Raw genomic sequence first — 23,868 nt, forward strand, 5'->3', positions numbered from 1 at the left:
TATGTATTGCTGGAGAGAGTTGGGTTCGATAAGTTCGACTGCTTGAACTAACCGAACATCAATCGCATCCCTCCCTAAGCGCTGTTTGTGAAAAGAGCGGGACAGGAATAAATCGACTCAAAGCGTACAAGGAAAAGACAAAAACGAAAAGAACCGAAGAGCCGGATCAGAACAAGAGGGATTTTACGAAAGAAGCTTCAACAAGTAAGAAAGCTCCAGTCGAGACTGCTCGACTAGGAGATACCCTGAACCCTCCAAGCTGATATTCTAATCATTCTGCACTTCTTTTATGCACACATACATACACATGCATCCACACGCACGCACAAGCCTGCGCTCTGCTAACTGCGCAGTAAGCAGCGACTGCGCTTGGGCTGCGCTGCAGTGTGGGCAATATTATGAGAATTTATTTGTTGAATAATTTCTTTCGTAGCCATACGATCTTAATGAAACTTTCAGAGCGTAACCATATGGTGAATATGTGTTTACATTCCAAAGCCCAAGTCTCTAGTACTTGAAATGCGTTTTTTACAAATTGGGGGAGAAGGGGGCGTGGTATCCAAAATCTGTAAATTACAAAATCTTTGTATCGATTAACTTTATATACAACGCAAATTTGAAGACTCCATCTCTAAAAATGTTCAAATTAGGCTAAAAAAACAAAATCAATTTTTCGATTATACTCGATAAAAAAGTTATCGGACGATTTATCGAAAAAATAATGCAAACTCGTACTGCGTATGGTACTCACGAGTATGCATGCCAAATTTCAGCTCTCTAGCTCTTATAACTTCTGAGATCGACGCACTCATACGGACGGACGGACGGACGGACGGACGGACGGACGGACAGACGGACAGGGCTATATCGACTCAGCTCGTCGCGCTGATCAAGAATATATATACTTTGTGGGGTCTGCCACGCCTCCTTCTGCCCGTTACATACTTTTTCACAAAACCATTATACCCTGATTTCCCATTTTCAATGGGTTCAGGGTATAAAAAGTAGTAAGCTATTTGAGAGATTTACTGCTTATCGATATAATTTTCAATTTTATATATTCTTATCTAACTTTATTTATTTAGATATTATTTTATAAATTAATATTTTTTATATCTTTAGTTTTCTTTTAATAAGTATTTTGGTCTTATTCATTTATTACTATTTTAAAATATTTATTTATTTACTTATTTATTCTTATTTTATATATTTTAATATCATGTATATAATTGTATATTAATTTGTATTTTCATTATATTTTTTAGCATAATATTAAAACTTCAAATTACTTTTTAAATATTTTTAATACAATCATTTTTATAAAGGCCGCATTGTAACTTTAAGCTTTTGCAAGAGTATTTCATTAGAAGGTCTAAATTGATTTCAACACATAGATGCATTTTAATAGGTTCCTCAAATACATTCCAGCAAAATCATTGAAGTACGCGCTTTAATACCCGCCGGTTCCTCGCTTGCTTGTCAACAATTCACTGGCAATCAATAAAATTCACTGCTCGTTGCATCTCCATTCGTGTAATCCCAATTACAATCACAGTCGCTCCTGTGCCCGGAATATATCAATAAAAGCAATTAAATTTTCTATTAACGAAATCAACTGTGGCAAATGCGGTGAGCGGGGCAAAGGCAACAACAACAACAACAAGAGAAAACGGAGTTACCAAAAAAAGAAAGGAAAAAGCTTTGCAGACAAGGCTCCAAAACAACATCATCATGATTGTGATTGTGATTGCGATTGCCAAGCCCATCCCCATCCCCATCCCCACCACCACCACCACCACCACCACCATCATCATCATCAACATTATGATCATCAAAATCAACAAGCTAGAGAGTGCAGGATTCGGCGCATCATCTATAAAAACAATCAAAAGCAGCCAGCGCCGCAATTGCCGGGTTGCCGGCAGTTGGCCTGCAAGTTCATCAAACTGTTTCAGAGCGCAAAAAAAAAATATGGAATGAGGGAGCACAGCGCCAACTAGCAGTGTATAGGCGAGTGTAGCTATAACACACTCACGCACACATACAGAGACTGGCTTCATGTGCGCGTTATTGTTATTGCTTTCGGGCAGAAAAACGCCTCCAAAAAGTCCATAGCAGGATGCGTTCATTTCGCAGCAACCAGTCCAAAAGACAAAAAAAAGGAAGGTCTTGCTTGTTTTTTCCGTTGCTGGCCGCGTGCCAGAAACTCTACATCATCATCCAAAAACATGAGTGTGCTGTAGAATTAACATACCCAGCGAGCGAATTGCACCAAAAACAAGAGGGCGTTGCACGTGGGCGTGGCTGTCAAATTAGTGGAAATGCTATCACTTCAATAAATATTTGCAGTTGAATTGAGTAAGCCGAATAGGCGCCCTCTACCGGGGAGTAGAGCAACTTTAAGAATTTAAATAAAACAAATAATTTAAATATATATGCATATAAATACGCAATTTTAATTTTATTTAAACTAAAGATTTGATTGAAATTGCAATCGACAAAGCCGCACGCTTTAATTTGTATTAAAAAAAAAAAAAAAAAAAATAAATAAATTAATAAAAAAAACTGAAAATATATAATTTAAATCTGTCTAAATTCCATTAAAATTAAATTAATTTGTTTCACATAAATATCATTGAATTTAATTGTAGGACTATTCACAAAAACAAAAAATAATAATATTTTGCTGCAAATGGTTAATAATAAAATCGAATGGAGCACTTTGCGGCGGACATTTCACTAAAACTCAATCAGCTATAACAATTAAAGCTGACTAAGACCCAAATACAATACAAAATACAAAAAAAAAAGAAGAAGAAAAAAGGTTCAAGCGTTCCAGCTTTCCGGGCAATTAAATAAACACAATTTTCAAATTATATTTAAACTACACGCTGGTGCCCAAAATGTCGACCATGGGCAAGGGATTGAGTGCGATGGGTAGAGTTGCGTGGGCGCTTAACTTCCGGTCAAACAGACACACATACACACACACAGTTGAACTGCTCAACTTTGACCCTCGAAGCGAGGCGATGGCAGCACGTCCGGCTGTAAAGTGTGAAAAAAGCCGACGTAAATGTTGTTATCTAAATGCTCAAGGAACTTTTGAGCCGAAAGGATAATACAAAGATATTCGGACGTCAGAGCCCAAAAGACAAAAGGCACACGCTCAATGCGCTTATTAGAATCCCTTTAAGACTGTAACAACTGCCCTCGGTGCGTCGGCCCGTCAGACTGACTGCCAGCGCTCCAGCTCAGTGTTTGCGAAATCAATTAAGTCGCAGACTTCCTTGAGGATAATTGCTTTCGGAAAGCGAACTGCCGCCGGCTCAAAACTTTCAACAATAAACTTCGGCTTCAATAACGAGCTAGGCGAAGCGTTAAGGCCTAATGCCAATGGGATTTTTCGTCTCAATTTTTGTGCCCTTTTCTTACTGCCCGTACCCTAACAGAGAAGTATGCAAATAATGAAATTAAGTGTGTAACTGTTTGAGGCATATGCACTATGTGAATTGCGCCAATTTCAAATTTTTTGTATGGAATAATTTAATTTTATTATGTTATCCATATACAATATATATCTAGGAATTATATTTGAATATAATTAATTAAGTATGTAGAGCTTCACTTTGAGTATTGATAAAAGCGAGTGACAATGAATATATATATATAAGTCAATTTTGTATTTATTTATACGTATTCATAATTATTTAAAATACAACTTTCGATATTTAAAAAAAAAAAAAATTTTTTTAATAAACAAATAAATTAAAATTTATAAAAAATAAATAAATATTTATACTTTTTTGTATTTAAAAAAAAATCGTAAAATATTAATTAACATATTTTAAAATATTTTTTGTGTTATACTTAAATTGTTTTCCTGAAAATTTTATTGTTTCGTAAGTAAATTATCAGTAAATATATACAATACGCTAAAGAAATACAGACAGTTATTTATTGATATTATTTTTTTTTAATTTTTATCGTAATTTTGTTGAATTCAAATTCTTGATTTTTATACATTTTTTATACTTTTTTTTTTTTAATTACTATCACTGTTTTCTTGCGAAATTTCCACTTTCTCTTATTCAAATTGTAAAGTGTATAAAATCGACGGTAATGAAATTTGGGTTAACCTTTTTCTTCAACTTTAATTCAAATAAAATGCGTCGAAAAATACTTTTGGCCCACAATTGTGAAAGTTTAACAAGTTAGTTAATTAATTCGCATATTTCCAATGGGATTTTCGGTGCTGGCAACCGACTTTTAAGTCGAGAGCTAAGTGATTTGTTAATTTGCAATAATAATATGGTAAAAGTTGCGCATACGCCGTGTGGCCGCGCGACAATTAACGCTAATGCATGGCAGGGGCTAACAGAGGCAGGGACTACATTTGATTTCTGTTTGCCAGCTATTAGCGGTAATTGTAGACTTTCAAAAGCGATTCAGTTGAGTGAAATTAGCATGCCCATTGGGCATAATTTTCCAAAAGAAAGCAAGCGACACGAGCACAAACACAGAAACTTACTCACACACACACATACATGGCTAAAGGGGCGTGGCAGGCGGGCAACATGTATAAGCACAGACATACACAAAGACACAAACACATTCTGATTGGGCCGAGGGGGAAGACAACACCCACGTGTTTACAAGCGTTAAGCGGAGCACCATTAAATGTTATGGCCGGGCTGGAAAACATGGCCATTGGCCAACCAGGTGATAAAGTGTCGAATGTGGCGTGGCACCAAAAGTGACCAAGGTACTGCACACCCACACACACCCACACATAGCTTTCCCCAGGCGATGGCAAGGCAGGACAAAGTTTTTCATGCCACATTGCTTACGGTTCTTAGCGTCAGAAACGTTCAAATAGGTGTAAAAGTTAGGATCTGCCACTTAACCTAACCCAAGCTAACTTTAATCCAGTTTGATCTTAGCTTAAACAATTTTTAGGTGCAAATTGAAAATAACTTACGAGCAGCCAATATGGTTTTATTTTATAACATTGTGAGTCAAGATTGCCATCGACTTACCTGAAAGAGAGTTGGGGAAAATGTATATATATTTTAATAAATTTTAAGACAAAATTGATTTATTCAAAACTATGATATCAATAAACTATATAATATTTAAATGTTACATGTCTAAATAATGCTCTAGCCAGCTGTATCTGACTAGCTGATACTCTATGCACACAGCTGACGTCAGCTTCTACATAGACTTTATTATGGCCTGCTTCATTCTAATGAGTTTTTTATTTTTTATTTCATTGAAATTCATTGAAATCTTCTTAATTTGAATGGATTTTATAGTTTGTATGTACATTATATATTTATATATTTTTAATTTGCATTGAATTAGACATTAAATGAAGTAAATATTTATTTGTTATTCATTTTATTTGAATAAAGATTTATTTATATAATTTTAATTAAATTAGATATTAAATTTTATAAATACATATTTTACGTTCTTTTTTTTTTTTTTGTATTAAAAGTTCATTGATCAGTCTATGAACTAAATTAAGTACGAAATTTTGTAAACATTTATTTACCAGAATTTACTTAAATTCATTACAATTTTTTATTTATTTTTTTTAAGGAGAAATTAAATCTCTTTAAATTGCCCCATGGATAAAGTGCAAACTTAATAAAAAAGCAATTTTCTGATTGCAATATATGGAGAAGTATCCAACGATTTTCAAACTGACTTAATGGATGCTATTTAATACCTGGCATTTGATAAACGTTTCATTAGCCATGACTTTGTCCTTTTGAACTTTATACAGTTTTGGGTTCTTTCATTTAAGTTGCGTGTCAATTTGCATTTTTTTTTTTTTTTTATCAGTATTTCTAACATATATATTTACATTTAAGGACGACATATTTAATATGTGATGTCATTAGACACCTCTACGTCCGAGTTCCTCTCGAGGCTTTCGCCTAACCACAGCCACAAGCCGCAAGTGTAGCCAAGAGCTAATGTAGTTTATGTGTGGGGGATTGGTGTGGCTAAAGGGCAGTTGTAGGCGAAGTGTATATTGTGTGTGTAACAATTGAGAGGTGAATAATATAAATAATGGCTAACCGCCAAATGGCCAATGGGCGGGCGAGGGGCGCAATTAAAAAAGGCCAAGAGTGGAAAACAATGGGTTTCAGTGCTTGAGCTTTGTGGCCTTCTGGCCTATTGAGTCATTAATTTTGGTATTGCAATGTCAGTCGGGTGGATCGGAGGAGTGGGAGTAACCTAGTAGATTGCTCACATCCACATCGATTAGCGTCCGGGTGGCATTGTGCGCCAGTGACAGCCTGACAGTCCTCTGTCCACCTCTATTATTTTCAACTTAACAATTGGCCGGGACACGGCCACGCCCACAACTTAAACGGCAAAAGGGCGACAAGTACACCCACACACACACGCACACACAGACAGACAGACAGCATAAAAACTGCACAAATGCCGACCTACAAGTTGCTTCCTTCCGCTGAATGGGGACTCCCCTCCCTCTCCCTCTCCCTTTCTCTGTCTCTTTCTCTCTCTCTCTCTCTCTGCCTTTCTCGTCTCCTTGCTGAACCTTTGTTTAGCGTCTGGTCGCTACACGCTTGCCCACGTAATATCCTTAATGTCTCGCCCTGGCGTTCCGTGTGTCCAGCGGAAATGACAACGACAGTGCCAATTACATTGTTGCATGACACAAATAGTGTTGGCCAACAACAACAACAACAACAACAGCAACGTTGATGGCTACAACAAGCATGATAAAAAATAATATTTGCTGGCATTGTCCAACAGTTTGTCGTAGTAAAAATTACTAAAAACGAAAAAGGAAGATAGAAAACAAAACTATAGTCGAACAGAAGGTAAAAATTTAATTGATGTCAAGTCGTAAAAAATGCGATAACATTTAATTGCTCGCTAAATGAATACCCTCTTATAGAGCTTATGTAGCTTAAAAATAGAATACAAATTCAATAAGAGAAAAATTCGCGAATAAATTAGCACATTACTAAATGAAATTACTTTGAAAATGTTTGAGTGCATGAGAAGAAACCACAAAATACAAGAAGCAAAGAGAATATTATAAGTACTTCAAAAGAAAAATATAATAAATAAATATATAAATAAAAAAGAAAATAAATAAAAGCAAATATCAGTTTAGCACTGAGTAAAAGAGTATAGTAGGGAAAGTAAATTTATCAGTAAATTCGCTATACTTAAATTTATCATAGCATTCCTTTTTATTTTCAATTTAATTAGCTTTATTTTTAATATATATATATAAAAAAATTCTTTTTTTATTACTCTTCTTCTTCCTATTATTATTATTATCATTATTTTTATTTTGTTTTATTTGAATAATACAGAACTATAAACAAAATATTTTAATTCATTTTTTTTTAAAGCTTTGTACTCGAATTTCAGCTATTTTTACATATGTATAATAAAATCTAATCTTAGTGCAGTTTTGAAATGAAAATGTATGTACAAATATGTAAATCAATAAAACATTTTTGAAAAAACATTTGATAAAATTAGTAAAAATAAATAACGAAGAAAATATTATAACAAAAAACAAAGATAATGCACAAACGTCGAAAATTAATTACTTGCATAGTTATTATTTATTTATTTCATTGAAATAGGAATGTTATGCAAAGTAAGTCAACTGCTTTAAGGAAAGAGTATTCAATAGCCACATACTTTTTTGTCAATCGGTTTGAATTTACTGCAATGTCACATCCTTTGTCGTTTGTCCTTTGCCCTATATATGTATTTGCACACAAACACATAAACATATACACATACATATATGAAAGCACAAAACTAATTGCTTCAAATTAGCGCCTTTATGCTCAGCCTGGTTGCTCTGTCTCTTGGCCATGGCCAACTAAGCATTTGCTGACCATTGACCATTTGCCTTGGTCTTGGGCCACGTCTCGGCCTCCTCGTTGCGTGTGCAGGCCAATTATATCATAGAGCCACTGACTGCACACACAATATACAATATGGAAGGCCAAGCAAGTGTCTCAGGCGCCAGTCAAATCTAAATGCCAGTTGTCGCACTTTAAGTAAAAATGTTTATACAATTTTCTAGTTTATAATGCCGATAAGAATTATACTTCCGTTAAGATATTAACTATGAAATTGGGAATGCATTTTCCTATTTCTTTGGAATTAACAGCAAATCTCGGTATCTCAAGTTGAAGATTATAATAAAAGGATTATAATATTAATTTAATTAAATTAAAGCATATAACAAATATAAATGTATATATATCTCAAGTTAAAAGGATAATAAAATTATAATAAAAATTAAATATAAAAATTATAAATGAATTAAAACAAATATAATTATTTACTATTTTAATGATTTTTTTTTTTTTAATTTAAAAATATATTTGACAATTAATTATATATATATATATATATATATATATATATATATATTAAATATTTTTTTTTTATATATATAAATATTTTTTTTTTTTTTTTTTTTTTAATGAATTGTATTTTTTTTTTATTATTTTTTTTTTTTTTGCCGTATGTATTAAACAGCCCCAGAAATGCATAATTAATTAATTTTAAAAGATGAACAATTTTTTTAACTCTCAAAAATGTTGTAGATTTGCATTACAGGCTGACTAAAAATTAAAGACAATTTTTTTGCACAAACTCAAGTTCCATTCGCTCATCCAGTAATTTGAATCCTTGCTAGCTGCACTTAATATTTTTTAACTTTCTGCAATTTATTCGCTGCTAATTAAATTGTCGTTATGTTCAGCTGCAGCAGGCCAAGAGCTCAAAGTTATTCATTTTAGCCCAGCCAAGGCTATAAATCAAAAGTTTTGCCAATAAGCAAAAAATAAATTTACAACGATGAATTTGTTACGAATTGGAATGCGAGGAGCAGGAAACTCTTGTTGCCCTGTGGCAGCAACAACAATTTATGCCACTTAAACTTAACACCTCGCTGATTGCTCGACGAAGCGTTGCAAATCGTTTATTTGAATTATATTAATTTTCCTGCTCTTTTTTGCGCCTAGCTCAGTTTTTTTTTTTTAATTCTTATTATTTTTGTTTTTTTAGATGAAATTCATGCGCTTGTTTGCATTTTGTGATTTGTAATTGCTGTTGTTGTCGTTTTTTTTTTTTTTTTTTTTCTTTTTTTTCCTTTAGCTGGACAACATGGAGACGACAATTTTGTGTCGCTATGTTGTCAGGACAACAACCGGGGGGAAAAAAAAAAAACGGAATGAAAATAAATAAAACTGGACGCGTAATAATAAATGAGAAGTGGAAAAGTTTTGCAGCCAACGTGCTTATTGTCAAGCTCTCGGCCAGGCCATAAAAAACAAACTTCAATAGCAATAAGGCGACAAAAACGACGACGACAACAGCAGCAACAACAATCACAAACAGCCCAAAAGCACAACTGGCAAGAAAAAAACAAAAAAAGTTCAAGGCACTGACTTTATAGCTGCAATAATGTCTGAAAGGCAACGCTGCGGGGGCGTCTGGCTGTGCCAAGGTGAGCCCAGCTCGCCCAACAAAAACAAAGCGAAGCCGCGCTGCAGCTGAACAAAGAGAGAGAGAGAGAGAGAGAGGGAGCTAGGTAGGCTGGATGGGTGGTGGGGAGATGTCGCGGGTCACCTGACGTGTTGAGGCACTTTGCCCAGCTAACGAAATGTAACAAAGTGCCACAGCACAGTCTGCTCCATTGTCCACCGTACAGTTGGGCCGCCGTCCGCATCCGCATCCGCATCCGCATCCGTGGCCGTGTCGCTAACGGGCCTGGTTTGTTATGTGGCTTATGCCGGAAATTTGTATTTAGACCCTAGACTTTTTTTACTTCCTTTTTTGGTTTGTTGCTATATATATTTTTTTATTTTTTTGCGGCTGTTTTGTCGCCCCAAACGTCTGCGCCCGAAATCTGTTTCAGTTTTCGTCCAGTGAATATGTTTATCAATTATATTTATATTCACGTATAAGCAGATGCTTTTACGTTTTGAAAACATTCTCATCAATAATCGTCTAAAAGTTATAAGTTTAACCTCTTAACCTATTAATATGTAACAAATTAAAATTATTCAGTCATTCCATCTACGACTTTGACTAATCCTTATCTGTTTTATATTATCATTTATGAAACACGAGCTTGGATCGGTTCGAAATAAATTCCAATGTGAAACAGTTAAAAATGGAAATATATCTCAAGCTGATCATATTAATATCAATTAATGTGTGCTTTGTGGCAACGGAAAGTTTAAATTATTAAATTAAATTATTACCGAATATATTAAGTAGACTTAGATATATTATAATAGATATTTTAGCAATGCCAAGCCAATAGAGAACTATATGCACAGTGCGGAAAATACAGCTATCAGATTGTGAAGCCCCTCCTTGCACACGCCTCGTCTTTTTTTCTCAAAAGAGAAATCTCTAGCAGAATTACAATCGAAAATGGACACAAATACCTAGAGTATAAATAAAAAAAAAATAAAAAAAAATAGTTTTAAAAAATAAAGAATTGGCTGCAAATGTTGAATTGCTCTCAAATTATCTGACTTAGAAAATGAAATAGTTGCAAATGCTGCGAATATTAAAGATCTCCAATCGAAGCAAACAGAATTTTAAAAAATTGTAGAAGAACCAAAATGCCAAGGTAAGTCGATTGCATCTGAAATGATGTTACCCAAAATCGAGCCATTCCTCGTACCCTGCGACTGCAACTCCTTCTAGTCTATTCATGGGATTTCATGGGATTGGAGAATATCCATTTAATTACACAATCTCAGCCGCATGAGTATATATTCACTTGGAGGACTTTAAGCTATAAGCCACTAAAATCTATACAAATGATGAACAGACGAAAATCTGCCTAACTGAGCACTTTTATATTTATCTGTAAATTTTATATATATAATTTCCATGATTAATAAAAAAAAAATAAAAATAAAAAAAAAATAAAGCTCCAAATTATATATTAATTTCGCCTTTGATAAAAAAAACAGTTTAAATACTTTTTGGCAATAGGTATTGCAGAACAGCAATATACTCCTTTCCCTTTGTGAATTAGCCTAACAATTTGAAGGATTCGAGCCTTTGTGTTAAATTCTTAATTAGTGCAATTGTCTCAAATACATTTAATGAAAACAAGTAAGAACGTTGCAGTCGGGCGTTACCGACTGCGGAATACTCATTCACATCCCATCAACTATAGTTAAGTTTCACTCTAATACTGTATAATATAGAGGCTTTTCCAATTTGCCACGCCCCTACTGGGCGTAGACACCTAATTTTTGGTTAGTTTCTAGAACGAGATAACAGTACCCTAACTGCAAAGTTTGAATGCTTACTCTCAAAAAAGTGAAAATTACAGGGTATTTTTCGATATGCCACGCCCCTAAAGAGACGTAAAAATTATTTTTTGGAGAATCGATAGAGGAGGCTACCAGTAACTCAACTATCCAAATTTGAAGCCTCTAGCTATTATGCTTTAGGAGATATAAATTTTTGCGGTTTGCCACGCCCCCTATGGGCGGACATATATCTACCATAGCTCGTTGGACTTGGGCGATCAACCCGCGTATATATACCAAATTTCAGATCTCTAGCATCAATAGTGCCTAAAATATACCAGAATTCGAAAAATCACAATATCTTCAGGTCCGATTTGCCACGCCCCTAGTGAGCGTAGATATATAATTTTTTACCCATCTTCATAGAATCAAAACATCAGCTTACGTGCAAAATTTCAGCATTCTAGGTTTATAACTTTAGGAGATACAGTTTTATCCGATTTGCCACGCCCCTAATGGGCGGAGATATATCCGCCATAGCTTGTGATCTTGGATGGTCGGCGCGGACCTACATACCAAATTTCAGTTTTCTAGCTCTTTAACTAACATGATTTCTGGTATATCGGAAAATGCATTTTCCGATTTGCCACGCCCCTAGTGGGCGGATCGGGAAAATTTTAACACTTTATAAATCGGAGATATACACGAGTATGTGCTCCAAATTTCAAGTCTCTAGCTTCGATAGCGCCGAAATAGACAGACGGACGGACGGACAGACGGACGGACAGCAAGACGGACATTGCACAAAACCAATATACTGATTCACTTTCGTGAATGAGTATAATTACAGCTATGCTGGGCTGTCAACTAAATGAAATATCTAGCTACCCTAATTACCTGCGCCGTCTCCTCTGCTCGCTATTGATGTCAGCGGGCTCCGCCGTACCGTCACATCGATGACAATTTAAAGTCGTGACTGGCAGGGGACACGAAATTACTATGCTTAACTCATAAAGGTTGGAAAATTTAATTACATGCAATAGGGGAGAAAGTAGCATACAAAAAAAAAAATTACTTGCCGCATTCAATGGGCATTCGCTTTGGGGACCAGGTAAAGTGGGCGTTGCTCGGACACGACAGGCCAAAGGCAACAGCAACAACAATAGAAAACAATTGCCTAGGCGTAGCCCGAATATTTAGACGGGGTTATAATCATTTCAACGCGCAAAAACTTGCCTCTGACCTACGTTCCCCGCCCCCTTGGGCATTATTTTAATGCCCATTTCAGTACCTTTGAGACCCCCACCCCCCAGCCAAAAACGCCCGCCCGCGAACATTTGGTGTCAACAATGCGCGGGCAGCTTGATGAACGCCTTGACTTTCACACGCTAATGAGTTTGTTTAAGTAATTTCAATTCATTTGTTAATTTTCAACTATTGTCTCTCCATTGACGCGATTAGGGCGCCCTAGCCCCAACGCCCTGCCATATCCTGCCGTCCGACCGGTTGTTTGTCCTCGCTTGCTATCCATGCTTGCGTGCTCATAAATATCGCCATCATTTCGACCATTTGGGTTAGTTTATTTATTTATTTATTTTTTTTTTTTTTTGTCATTTCGTCGCCTCAGGGACTCCAAAGTCATTAATGCACACTTTTGATCCAATTGAAGATAATATGTATATTAAGGATACTTATTCGTTATTATTGACTATAAATATCATATTATCTAGGAACATGCATCGCCTATGATATTTCATATGAATAAATGGAGAAATCTGTGTGACCCACTTGAGGTCATGAGAATCGCAGGCCAGTGTAGACGGACGGACAGGCGGGCAGACGGGCACACAGACGGATGGACGCACAGGCCGATGGACGGACAGACACACGGACGGACAGATATACGGACAGACGGACGGACGGATGGACGAACTGACAGACGGACGAGCCGACGGACGGACGAACAGACGAACCGACGGACGGACGAACAGACGGACGGACAAACGGACGAAAGGAGAAACAGATGGGCAGACAGACTGGATATACGTTGGGACAGACGGACGAACAGACGGATGGACACACGGGTCGATGGACGGACAGACACACGGACGAACAGACAGACTGGATATACGTTGGGACAGACGGACGAGCAGACGGGCGGACAGACGAAGGATGGATAGACGGAGGCATATATGGAGGGATAGACAGGCCGACCAGTGGAACGGAAAGATGGACGGAAAGACGGACGATCTGGACAGACAGTTGGACGGATGGAGAGACGGATAGAGACAGACGGGCATTGCACAAACTCAATATAGCCTTGCGTAAACGAATATAAAACAAGTAAGAAAGCTCTAGTCGAGACTGCTCGACTACGACATCCCCTGAACCCTTGGAGCAATAGATATTTAAATAATTTTTCGCGTCTTTCAGCTTACACAAGAAACACGCACACACACACACACGCACGTACGCACACACAGGCATACATACACACGCACGCATACAGACACAATCGCATACACACACTCACATACACACACACATACACATACACAAACACATACACACATAAGCACCCACGCATAAACGCATGGGCTGCAGTGTGCGCTTACTATGAGAACTAGTACGATCTTCATGAAACTTTCAGATTATGATTATAACATGAATATGCATGTAATTGCCAAAGCACAAGTCTCTAGTATTTGAAATACGCTTTTTACAAAAGAGAGGGTGAGGGGGTGAATTTAGAGGTGGGGGGTTAATTTTAACAAAAACCGAAATTGTATAAATTGCATGTAAGCATACATTAAAAATTTGGAGACTCTAGCAATAAAGGTGTAGAAGATATAATTTTATAACTGGTTTTCGATAAGGTTTTTTATCGATAAAAAAAGATCGGGGTGAGTTATCGATTTTTAAGTCTTGATATGCGCGCTGTAATTACGGACATTTAAAAAAAAATTTTAAGTCTCTAGCTCTTATATCTTCTGAAATCGACGCGTTCATACATACGGACAGACGGACAGACGGACAGACGGACGGACGGACAGACGGACAGACGGACAGACAGACGGACAGGACCAAATCAACTCAGCTCGTCGCCCTGATCAAGAATATATATACTTTGTGGGGTCTGCCACGCCTCCTTCTGCCTGTTACATACATTTCAACAAAACCATTATACCCTGATTTCCCATTGAAAATGGGTTCAGGGTATAAACAGAGTATGATAACATACAGAGAGATTATTACTGATTACTGAATGTAAATATATTGTATATCAATAAGACCACATGCCTTTGAAATAGCCATCAATGGGAAACTAGTCTAGAAATGAACCAGCTTAATTGAATTAAATTATATCTATCTTTTTGCTTTTCAAAAATCCAAAATAATTTTTCGGTTTTATGTCTCAGTAAATTCTTCGTTTCAACTAGCTTCCAATGACCGTTTTGCAGCTCGACAGATTCGAGGCTGGCCAAGTCGATTGTTAAATTGAGACAGAGACAACGGAGCGGATATGCTAATGAGGATGCGGATGAGTCTGGCGGCATCGGCATGGCCGAAGCAGCCATATCGCCTACTGTCCTCAATGAGCGCCATGCTCCACCAGGGCCTGAAGGCGGGCAAGGAGAGCAGCGGCCAGATGCCAAAGCGCAAGCAGCAGATAACATCGCTGAAGAGCGAGCATTTCGATATACTGGTTATCGGCGGCGGTGCCATCGGCTGTGGCTGTGCCCTCGAGGCGGCCTCTCGCGGCTTCAAGACGGCCCTCGTCGAGGCCGGGGACTTTGCCAGCGGCGCCAGCTGCAAGTCGAGCAAGCTGATTGAGGGCAGCAATTCGTATTTGCATGCCGCGATTCAGGGCGCCGATCTGCAGCAGATCTTCATGCTGCAACAGCTGCTGAACGAGCGTGCCACAATGCTAACGATAGCCCCGCATTTGAATCGAGTGCAGCCGATGCTGATGCCCATCTACAGTCCGCTGCGCCTGCCCCTCTATTGGCTGGGCCTGAAGATGTACGACGCCATGGCGGGCATGTCGAATGTGCGCGGCTCCCACTTCCTCTCCAAGCAGGCAACGCTCAATGAGTTCCCCTTGCTGCGCAAGGACGGGCTGTTGGGCTCGCTGATCTACTACGATGTCCAGCTGGATGATGCACGCATGTGCCTGGCCCTGGCCATGACGGCGGTCAAGCACGGCGCCACAGTGGCCAACTATGTGCGCCTGCTGCAGCTGATGCCGAGCTGCTATCAGGATTGCCGCGAGGTGCTCGTCGCCGATGCCCTGCAGGAGGAGTCGTTCGTCATCAATACGCGGGTGATTATCAATGCGACGGGCGCCGGCACGGATGCGATACGAAAACTGGAGGACTGCCGGGCCAACCCGATTGCGGTGCCCCACTTGGGCACACATATCGCCTTGCCCGGCTATTATGGCTCCCAGAACTGTGGCCTGCTCTTTCCCAGCTGCGATGGCTGCGACGAGGCCCTGATCATGTTGCCCTTTGAGAATCGCCTGCTCGTGGGCAGCATGGATGTGGAGCGTCCCGAGCCGACCGGAGAGCCGCCGGCCCCGACAGCCGATGTGGTTAACTGTCTGCTAAAGCATACGCGCCGCGTGCTCGACGACTGTGTGCAGCTGCGCGAGGAGCATGTGCTAAGCGCCTGGACAGGGGTGAAGCCATCCATCATGTGCCCAACCAACGCGGACACTGCGACGGACCCACACAACAACAACGGCCAGGACATGGCCACGGACCAGGACCAAGGCCAGGCCCAGGACAAGGAGCCGCAAGTTGTGCCCAACTTTCTGCTCGAAGTTAGCGGCAATCAGATGATCACCCTGGCCGGCGGGCGCTGGAGCACTTACCGTGTTATGGCCGTCGATGCGATCAACACGGCCATTGAGTCGTGCCTGCTGGAGCCGCAATCGGATGCGAGCGTCTCCAGCAATCTGCTGCTGGACGGCGCCGAGAACTTTTGCTGCATGCTGCCCCTCGATTTGGTGCAGGCATACGATCTGCCCATGGATGTGGCACAGCACCTGGCCGAGTCGTACGGCAGCAATGCGGCCCTGTTGCTCTGCCCCAGCTATTGCCCGCAGCCCAGCAGCCGGCAGCGCTTGCACCCGCAGTTTCCCTACATACAGGCGGAGGTGATCTATGCCTGCCAGCGTGAGTATGCCTGCCACGTGGTGGACGTGATTGCGCGACGATTGCGTGTGGCATTCATTGATGCGGTTGCTGCACAGGAGATGCTGCCCACCGTGCTGGAGATCATGTCCGAGGAGCTGGGCTGGGATCAGCAGCGGCAGCTGAAGGAGATGCGAATGGCGCGAAAATTCCTGCGCCAGGAGATGGGTCTCGGCGACATCATCACGCCCAAAAAGAGCCGAGCAGAGAGCGAGCAGTGCCAGCAGGCGCTCGCCGCAGATTCACAGTTTTTGTCCCCAGCCATGGATCCGAGCTTCCCGGCAATTTCCCATGCTGACATGGACTCTCAGCCCAGCTGCACGGAGACCTTGTCGAAGACGGTGCAGGCTGGCTTAGCCATGCATACGAAAGTGCCAATGATGTCAAGTGCAAGTGCTTCAGCCACGAGAATCGCCAGCCGTTCGGCGTTGGCAAATGAATCGAGTCCAGTCCTCAGAGCGTCTATGGTCAGAGGCACTTCGTCAGTCGGTCATTTGGTGCGAGGCAGCAGTGGCAGCAGTGGCAGCAGCAAGGATTCCAAAAAGTCGACTGTAAGGAGACGCGTGTCCGACAAGACACCAGATGGGCCAAGAGGTCCAGCTGGTCCAGACAGACCAGATGGTCCCAATGGTCCAGGTAGTCCAGATAGGCCAGTTAGACTGAAAACCTGCAGCTTCAGTCCCTATGTCATACCTGACTCGGGGCCCGAAGGCGAGGCTCCAAAAAAACTGGATGTCTCGGCCAAAGCGAAGAATGCCAGCGAAATGAGAACGGACCCGCACAGGAAACTGAAGTCACCTGTGCGAAAGCCAAGTAAGAAATTGTCGAGGCGAGAAGCGCGCAAAGATCCCCAACCTGAACAAGCCGAGCTGCCAATTAGCGATGATAGCAATAGGGGCCACAGGGACTTGCTGGACAGCGGCAAGGCTCTAGAGGGTGGCGTCAGTAGAGCTGGCAACAAAACGAAATCGCGTAGGACCTCTGCATCGGAAAAGCCGAAAGCAGGCAATACGGCAAATATGGCAGCAGAAACCAGCAAACGATCCTCCAGCAAAAGGAAAACTCAGCCAACAAGAAGGATCGAAAAGTCTATGCCCAAGTATTTTACTGCCGAGGATGTAGAAAAAATGTATGGATTCCTGATGCGAAACCGAAACAGTGCTAAGGCGCCAGCAGATAGGAAACCACCCTCAAGGGACGACCCGACATCTGTATTGGCCAATAGTAGCTATGATGGGACTTCCTCCACGACAACTGGCAACGATCCGGCCCGACGAAAGGACAGCGATCAATACTCAAGCAAGATGAGGACCGATGTGGAGCGATCCCCGGTTGAGCAGCCAAATTCTGGGAACTCAAACGCAGCTCTGCCAGCGAACGAGATGACGCCAACTCATCCAAAGTGTGGCCAGGGCCCAGCAGCATCGAAGCCAGCGATACCCGGCAACTCCTCCTCCTCGCCCTCCTCCACCTCCTCCTCGGGCAGTCCAAGGAAAAACAATAATACACGATATGCATCGACAGTTTCAACAGCTGAGAGCAGCACAGCGGCAGCAGTTCCCAGCAGTGACTCGGAGGTGACCATAATCATGCCGAGCCGCTCAGTTTCTCGATTGAGTGCGGTAAACGATCAAATCTCTGAACGCCTAATTGTCGGCAATGCTCTAGAGGTTGGCAGTCGAATTCACGATACGGTTACAATTCTACGTCAGGCGACGGCGAGTCTTAAGAAAATTAAGGAAAATATGCGCAAATCGAAATCCATTGATCAACTGCCTACGGATGCAACGAGCGCAAGTAACGCCAGCAGCATTGGCATTGCCCAAGACGTGAGCGAATCACCTGAGCTGCAACAGCCTAAGCAAGCTGATGATGACAAGCGAAGATCAGGCATTACGAATGCTAAACAAAATGACAATGAATTAGGTACGAATAAATGAAACTGTGAATGCCGCTCCAAAAAAAAAAACAAAAAAGCAAAAGGAAAAAAAAAAACTCAAGAAAATACTTTAAAATGACTAAGTGAAAACATGAATATAAGTGCACTTCTTATACACCGGCACACTAACGTCATTTGGTGTTCGGTGAGTGAGTGTGAAAGTGTGTGGAGTGCGCTACTTTATATTCACACATACATATGTATAATGGCATAGAGAGATGAACGTGTAAAAGCGTTGAGAATCTATGATAATAAAAGTCAACAAACATTAAGTTATGCTATTCGTGTTTTTACAAGCATATAAAGATGGGGGGATTAAGAAAACAATATTTACAAAGCTACATAGATATTGCCTTTTATTGTTTACTATTTACTTATTATCTTTGATTTATTTAGTGTCTAATACATTTTCAACTTTTCTCAACTAACTCAAAGACGAGCTTATCATAATATTATATAATACTGATCTATTCAATTTTTTTTTTAGACGGGGCTCTTTCCGTTTGTATCTTTTGTCTTCGCGATATTAGTGTTTGTTACACAGTTCCGCTCAACTAAATATGTTTGCCATTAATATTATATCTTTTCATCAACATAATCAGATAAAAGAACTAATAAATAATAATAATACAAGTAATAATAATAATAATATAGACAAATAGAATTTTTAATATCAATAAATGATAATTTACCAGACTGAATACAGAAAAGTATTTTAAAAAATGTTTCTCTTTCAGCAAAAAAATTAAAAAAAAAAAATTTAAATACTTATTTAAACAAAAATTGAATTAAAATCAATTTTAAAAAAGTAATAAATAAAAAATTAAGGCTTATCTAAAAGAAAATGTAAAATACTGAATACTCATGACTATATAGAAAAAATTCCTTCTCTAAAAAAAAAAAAAAAAAATACCTAAATAAAAATAAATATTAAAAAAAAAAATTAATTTACCAAAAATAAATAAATAAATAAATGGAAGTAAATCCTCTAAAAAAAAAATAGAATTTATTTAAGATGTTGTTTTTTCCGATTGCCCGTCTTAAGAAACGAAAGTGAGCAAAGCAACCATAAAAAACTCATTTGTGTAGCTAACGAGCATCCATTAGTCAAAATGGGAGCCATATTAGGCACAAGACTTGCTGGAAAAAAAATACTTATACAAGTACAGATGCCGCCCAATCAGCCAATAAATAAGGCAATATATGAACGATAAGCATATATTTACAACAAGAAATGTCTACCCATAACAATAATTCAAAATAAGCTTCCTTCCATCGTGCCGCCCCATACGCTAGACAACCAAAATTTAGCTAATTTTTTTTTTTTAAGTAGAAGAAGCAGAAGATACGACGTCGGAAGCGTAAAATTACCCATGTAACGGCAACAGCTAGAAGGAAAATCGATAGCAAAAAACAAGCTACAAAAAAATCAAATTTTTTCGCTGGAAAATCGAAACACAAATTGAACATCATGTAAATTGTCGTATTTCAGCTGAGCAGCCAGCGGCATAAATTGCCAATTAAATAACCAAACATATGACTCCAAAAATAAAACAAATAAATAAATTTATGTCGGGTATATTTCAACTAATTGGTTGAAAAAGTGGGCAAAATTCGACAGTATAATATTTATGTAAAAAAAATTAAATTCAAATCAATTTATTATTATTTTTTAAATATCTACATTTTTAATTTGCATATTTCTATTTAATTGTTTATTTTTGTCAAGTCATTTTTGTAACAAGAAAATGTTGCAAAAGTAAAACAAGAATGCAAATCTTTGTTTACAAACGCGATGCGGTTTGCTAGTCACCATGGCAATTTATTGTTTAGTAAAACAATATATTTTAATCAAAATCAATTTACAATTGGCATACTTGAATCGCAATTTACATATACATTTCATGATTTTTATTAAATAAATATATTGTCAAAAATGGACCCGAATAAATTTTCTGCTGATGTTTTCTTCATTCTGTAGAATATAAATATTTATGAAGTATATTTGTATAATAAATCAAAAGTAAAAGTATGACTTCTATTTAAACATTATCAGCTTAAGACTCGAATATCAAAATAATAATATTTCCCTATGGCAAATATCTTTCCATTCATATTTGTATTTTCACATTCTTCTAAATTTCCAATCTAACTTTATTAGCCAACGAAAATGCACTTTCCTTTCGCCAAAATAAAAGCTGCCGCAATAGAACACTGTTTTTTCAAATACCGTTCTAGCCTTAGTGTTAAAATGAGAAATGGTAAATGGGCCTAAGCCACAAGCAGCCATAAATGAATTGCATTCATTTCAAATATCAGTTAAACACGCATTCAATTCTCAAACAATTTTTCACCTGCTGTGAACTTTTAGCCCTTTAGCCAAAAGGTAGCTAATAAACATGGCTATTAAGTTGGTCTAATGCCAAACACTTTCACTTTTTGCCACAGCACTCTTCCTGCTCTCTCTCTCTCTCTCTCTAGGCTCGCTTCTATCGGGCGCTGCAATCGGCTGGTATTTTTATGCTGATTAGCTACGTTAACAATTTGCAGCACGCGAAACTATTTCAACAATTTCGGTGGGGCAAGAACTTGTGGCATAAATCGCCGCAGCGCCAAAATGAAAAGAAAAGAAGAAGAAAATATGTAGTCTTTGTGCCAGTGTTGGCTTACGCCGCGAGTCAGTACAAAATTTTAATAAGCCAAGTCCAAAGTCTGTGAAAGTATTCGTAATAGAGGCAAAAGTGCATGCGGCGCACACGCGACTTGGTAATATTAAGAAAATGCCAGCCATTAAAACCACGCACTCACACATATACACACACCGCACACACACTCACAGTGCTTGTTATAATGCAGTCAAGGACATTTAGAAGAAGCAAAAAATGCGAAATGTATGCAAAAACATTTATATATTTATATACATATAAATACGTATATGTATGTGTATACCATAAAGGAAGTATCACGAAAAAAAAAATGGCAAAAAACTGAGAGCAAAATATAAATGTCAAACGGAAATGACGAGAAAATAGTATGCAATAAAATATGCTTTACGCAGAGCGCTGCAGACGCCTGTGGAAATGTGGGCAGCAGGAAGTCGTATTCATATGTGGTTTAAATTGAGTTTCATTTTTTGTTACATACATTTCATTTCTGCTCGTTTTTATCTATGTGTTTTCAGTGTGGGCAAATGTGAAACTTGTGTTTGCAACAAAATAGACTTTTTAATAGAGGCAAATGATAAAAAAAAAAGAAAAACAAAACAAAATATTTTTAAAGCACATTTATTGTCTGTTATTTTTAAAGCTTCAGCTATGTGCAGCACATTTTTGTGTTTCTTAAATAAAAACTAAACAAACTTCATTTTAATATATGGCATTAAATCGTCCATAAGCAAATGTATACCAAATGTATTTGAAACCAAAAATTTTAGAATGCCTAAATTGATTTGAGCCAATTGATTGAGTTCAATGTTTGTGTAAAGAACTTTAGTTAAACTTGTTACTATTTAAGAGCAAACATAAATACAAAATATAAATAAAATATAAAAAAATTTAAAATATGCTCTAAAATATACTGCTTAATGCTGTCATTAAGCAAAAATAATAAATGACCAAAACATGAATATTTATAAATCTATGATTATAACTTCTTCGTCTCTTTTTCTAAATATTATTGATTGTTAATTTTATCTAATTACTATTTATTATTTTTATAATACCTTCTTTTTATCAAATTTACAAAAAATATAAATTGTTCCTTTCTTTGAGCAATATTGATCAATTTTTTTATTTTATTTTTATTATTGTTATTCAATTTTTTATATTCATTAATTCCTAGTACATGTTTTTATTTATTTATTTTAATTATTATTATTATTATTATTATTTATTTATTTTTTTTTTTTTACACAAATAATAGATATATTATATAGTTGTTTAGTTAATACATGAAATTGTTTTTAGATATGTATTTTACATTCTAAGTGTTACCCGTCAAACAATTGAAAATAAAATATTTTAAAAATATCTCTATATTTCTAAATATATATTGTATAAAAAAATAAAAATAAAATAAAGGCTTTAACAAAATTTTTGCACGCTCTCTTCAGCACAAAGCACACATTGTAAGAGTAAGAGTAGGTAAAATTCCAGATAACAAACTAAAGGCAACTCTATTCATACGCTTCACTTGGCCACTTTTTGCAAATAATATTTTTCGCTTTTGTCATGCATAAAATCATCATATATCTTTCAACTACAAGTCTTGTGCGAACTGAATCAGCGAGCTCGTTGCGAGTCAGAGCCAAGAGCTCCTTGAACTCAAATGTACACAGAAAAAGAGAGAGAGGAAGAGGGAGAGGGAGAGGGAGAGAAGTGGAGTGAGAGAGTAGAGCACATGCAGCCACAACGAAAAGTGACAAACATGTAAGGCAAACAAATGTGTGTTTCATACATGGCCGGAGGGCAGGAGAAGGCGTCTCCGAGCTCCCCTCCAATCGCCTGGTATAGAACGCAGATGCACATCTGTCAGATAAGTGCGGAGAGCGTACTCTGGCCCGCAGGTGACAAGTTAAACGTCTTGTAAGCATTTGCATTTTCAGTGCTCCCAAAAAAGAATACAAATAATACCGAGAAGAAAAATAAAGATAATAAATAAAATGTATAGAGCAGATACACCAAACTCTCTGACATGATATAAGCAAAATTTGCTAAAAATAAATAAATAAATAGCTCAAGAAAGAAAGACAACAAGCCATAGCATTAGGCACATCCTTTATCTGCAGTTCATTTCGAGGACATCAAAAGGGTTTCTCTTGCTCTTGTTGTTGGCCATGGCTTAAAGCATATTTGATTATGTCATGAAATATGCTGAAGGATCTAGACGCCGCCCTGTTTGCCAACCAAAAGATAAATTTCAGAAATATGCAAATATACAAAAAGCCTCACACACGCTATGAAAAAGTGTTTGAAGACCTATTACGAATTATTATGATAACATTTTTAATATGAAAATTTTAGGTAGCAACAAAGACAAGACAAAGAGCCAATTGAAATTCCTCAATATGCTTTAATGGCTAACGTAAAAGCTTTTCTCATCTGCATGCAAATATTTTTCGGCACAATTGCATATTTATTGCAGACACTGTACTGAACAGAGTATGATGGATAAAACCAATTATGTTAATCCTTAGATGTTTATCGACTATGTAGAAAACATATTTGTACAACATGTTTAACTATTTTTAGAAAACAAATAAAATTTGATTCTTGTATCGATAAAAAAAGTGAAGAGCAATCGCTACAATGATGATAATTCCCTTTAATAAAAATTTAATTTATATATTTAATGTTACACGTAAAAAGTGTTTTTTTTTTTTTTTTTTTTTTTTTTTTTTTTTTTTTTTTTTTTGCAATATACACAG

The 23,868-nt window shown here is 37.9% G+C and overlaps 2 protein-coding genes across 6 annotated transcripts in view; one reads left to right on the top strand and one right to left on the bottom strand.

Annotated features, from left to right (window-relative positions):
- Positions 1–23,868, bottom strand: part of DIP-kappa (Dpr-interacting protein kappa) — a 99,811-nt gene that overhangs the window by 45,541 nt on the left and 30,402 nt on the right. The gene's annotated exons all lie outside the window — the stretch shown is intronic.
- Positions 14,599–18,715, top strand: Gpo3 (Glycerophosphate oxidase 3). Its single transcript, XM_018004739.2, has one exon. It carries the CDS (start codon positions 14,830–14,832, stop codon positions 18,442–18,444), a length of 3,615 nt encoding a protein of 1,204 aa, XP_017860228.1. The 5' UTR covers positions 14,599–14,829; the 3' UTR covers positions 18,445–18,715.

This window comes from Drosophila arizonae, chromosome 3 (genome assembly GCF_054131065.1).
Source record: "Drosophila arizonae isolate 15081-1271.41 chromosome 3, UAZ_ARI_1.0, whole genome shotgun sequence".
Lineage (NCBI taxonomy): Eukaryota > Metazoa > Arthropoda > Insecta > Diptera > Drosophilidae > Drosophila > Drosophila arizonae.

What these genes read in the sequence shown, in the direction of transcription:
- Gpo3 (XM_018004739.2), top strand. Translation starts at nt 14,830, where the DNA reads ATGCTAATGAGGATGCGGATGAGTCTGGCGGCATCGGCATGGCCGAAG.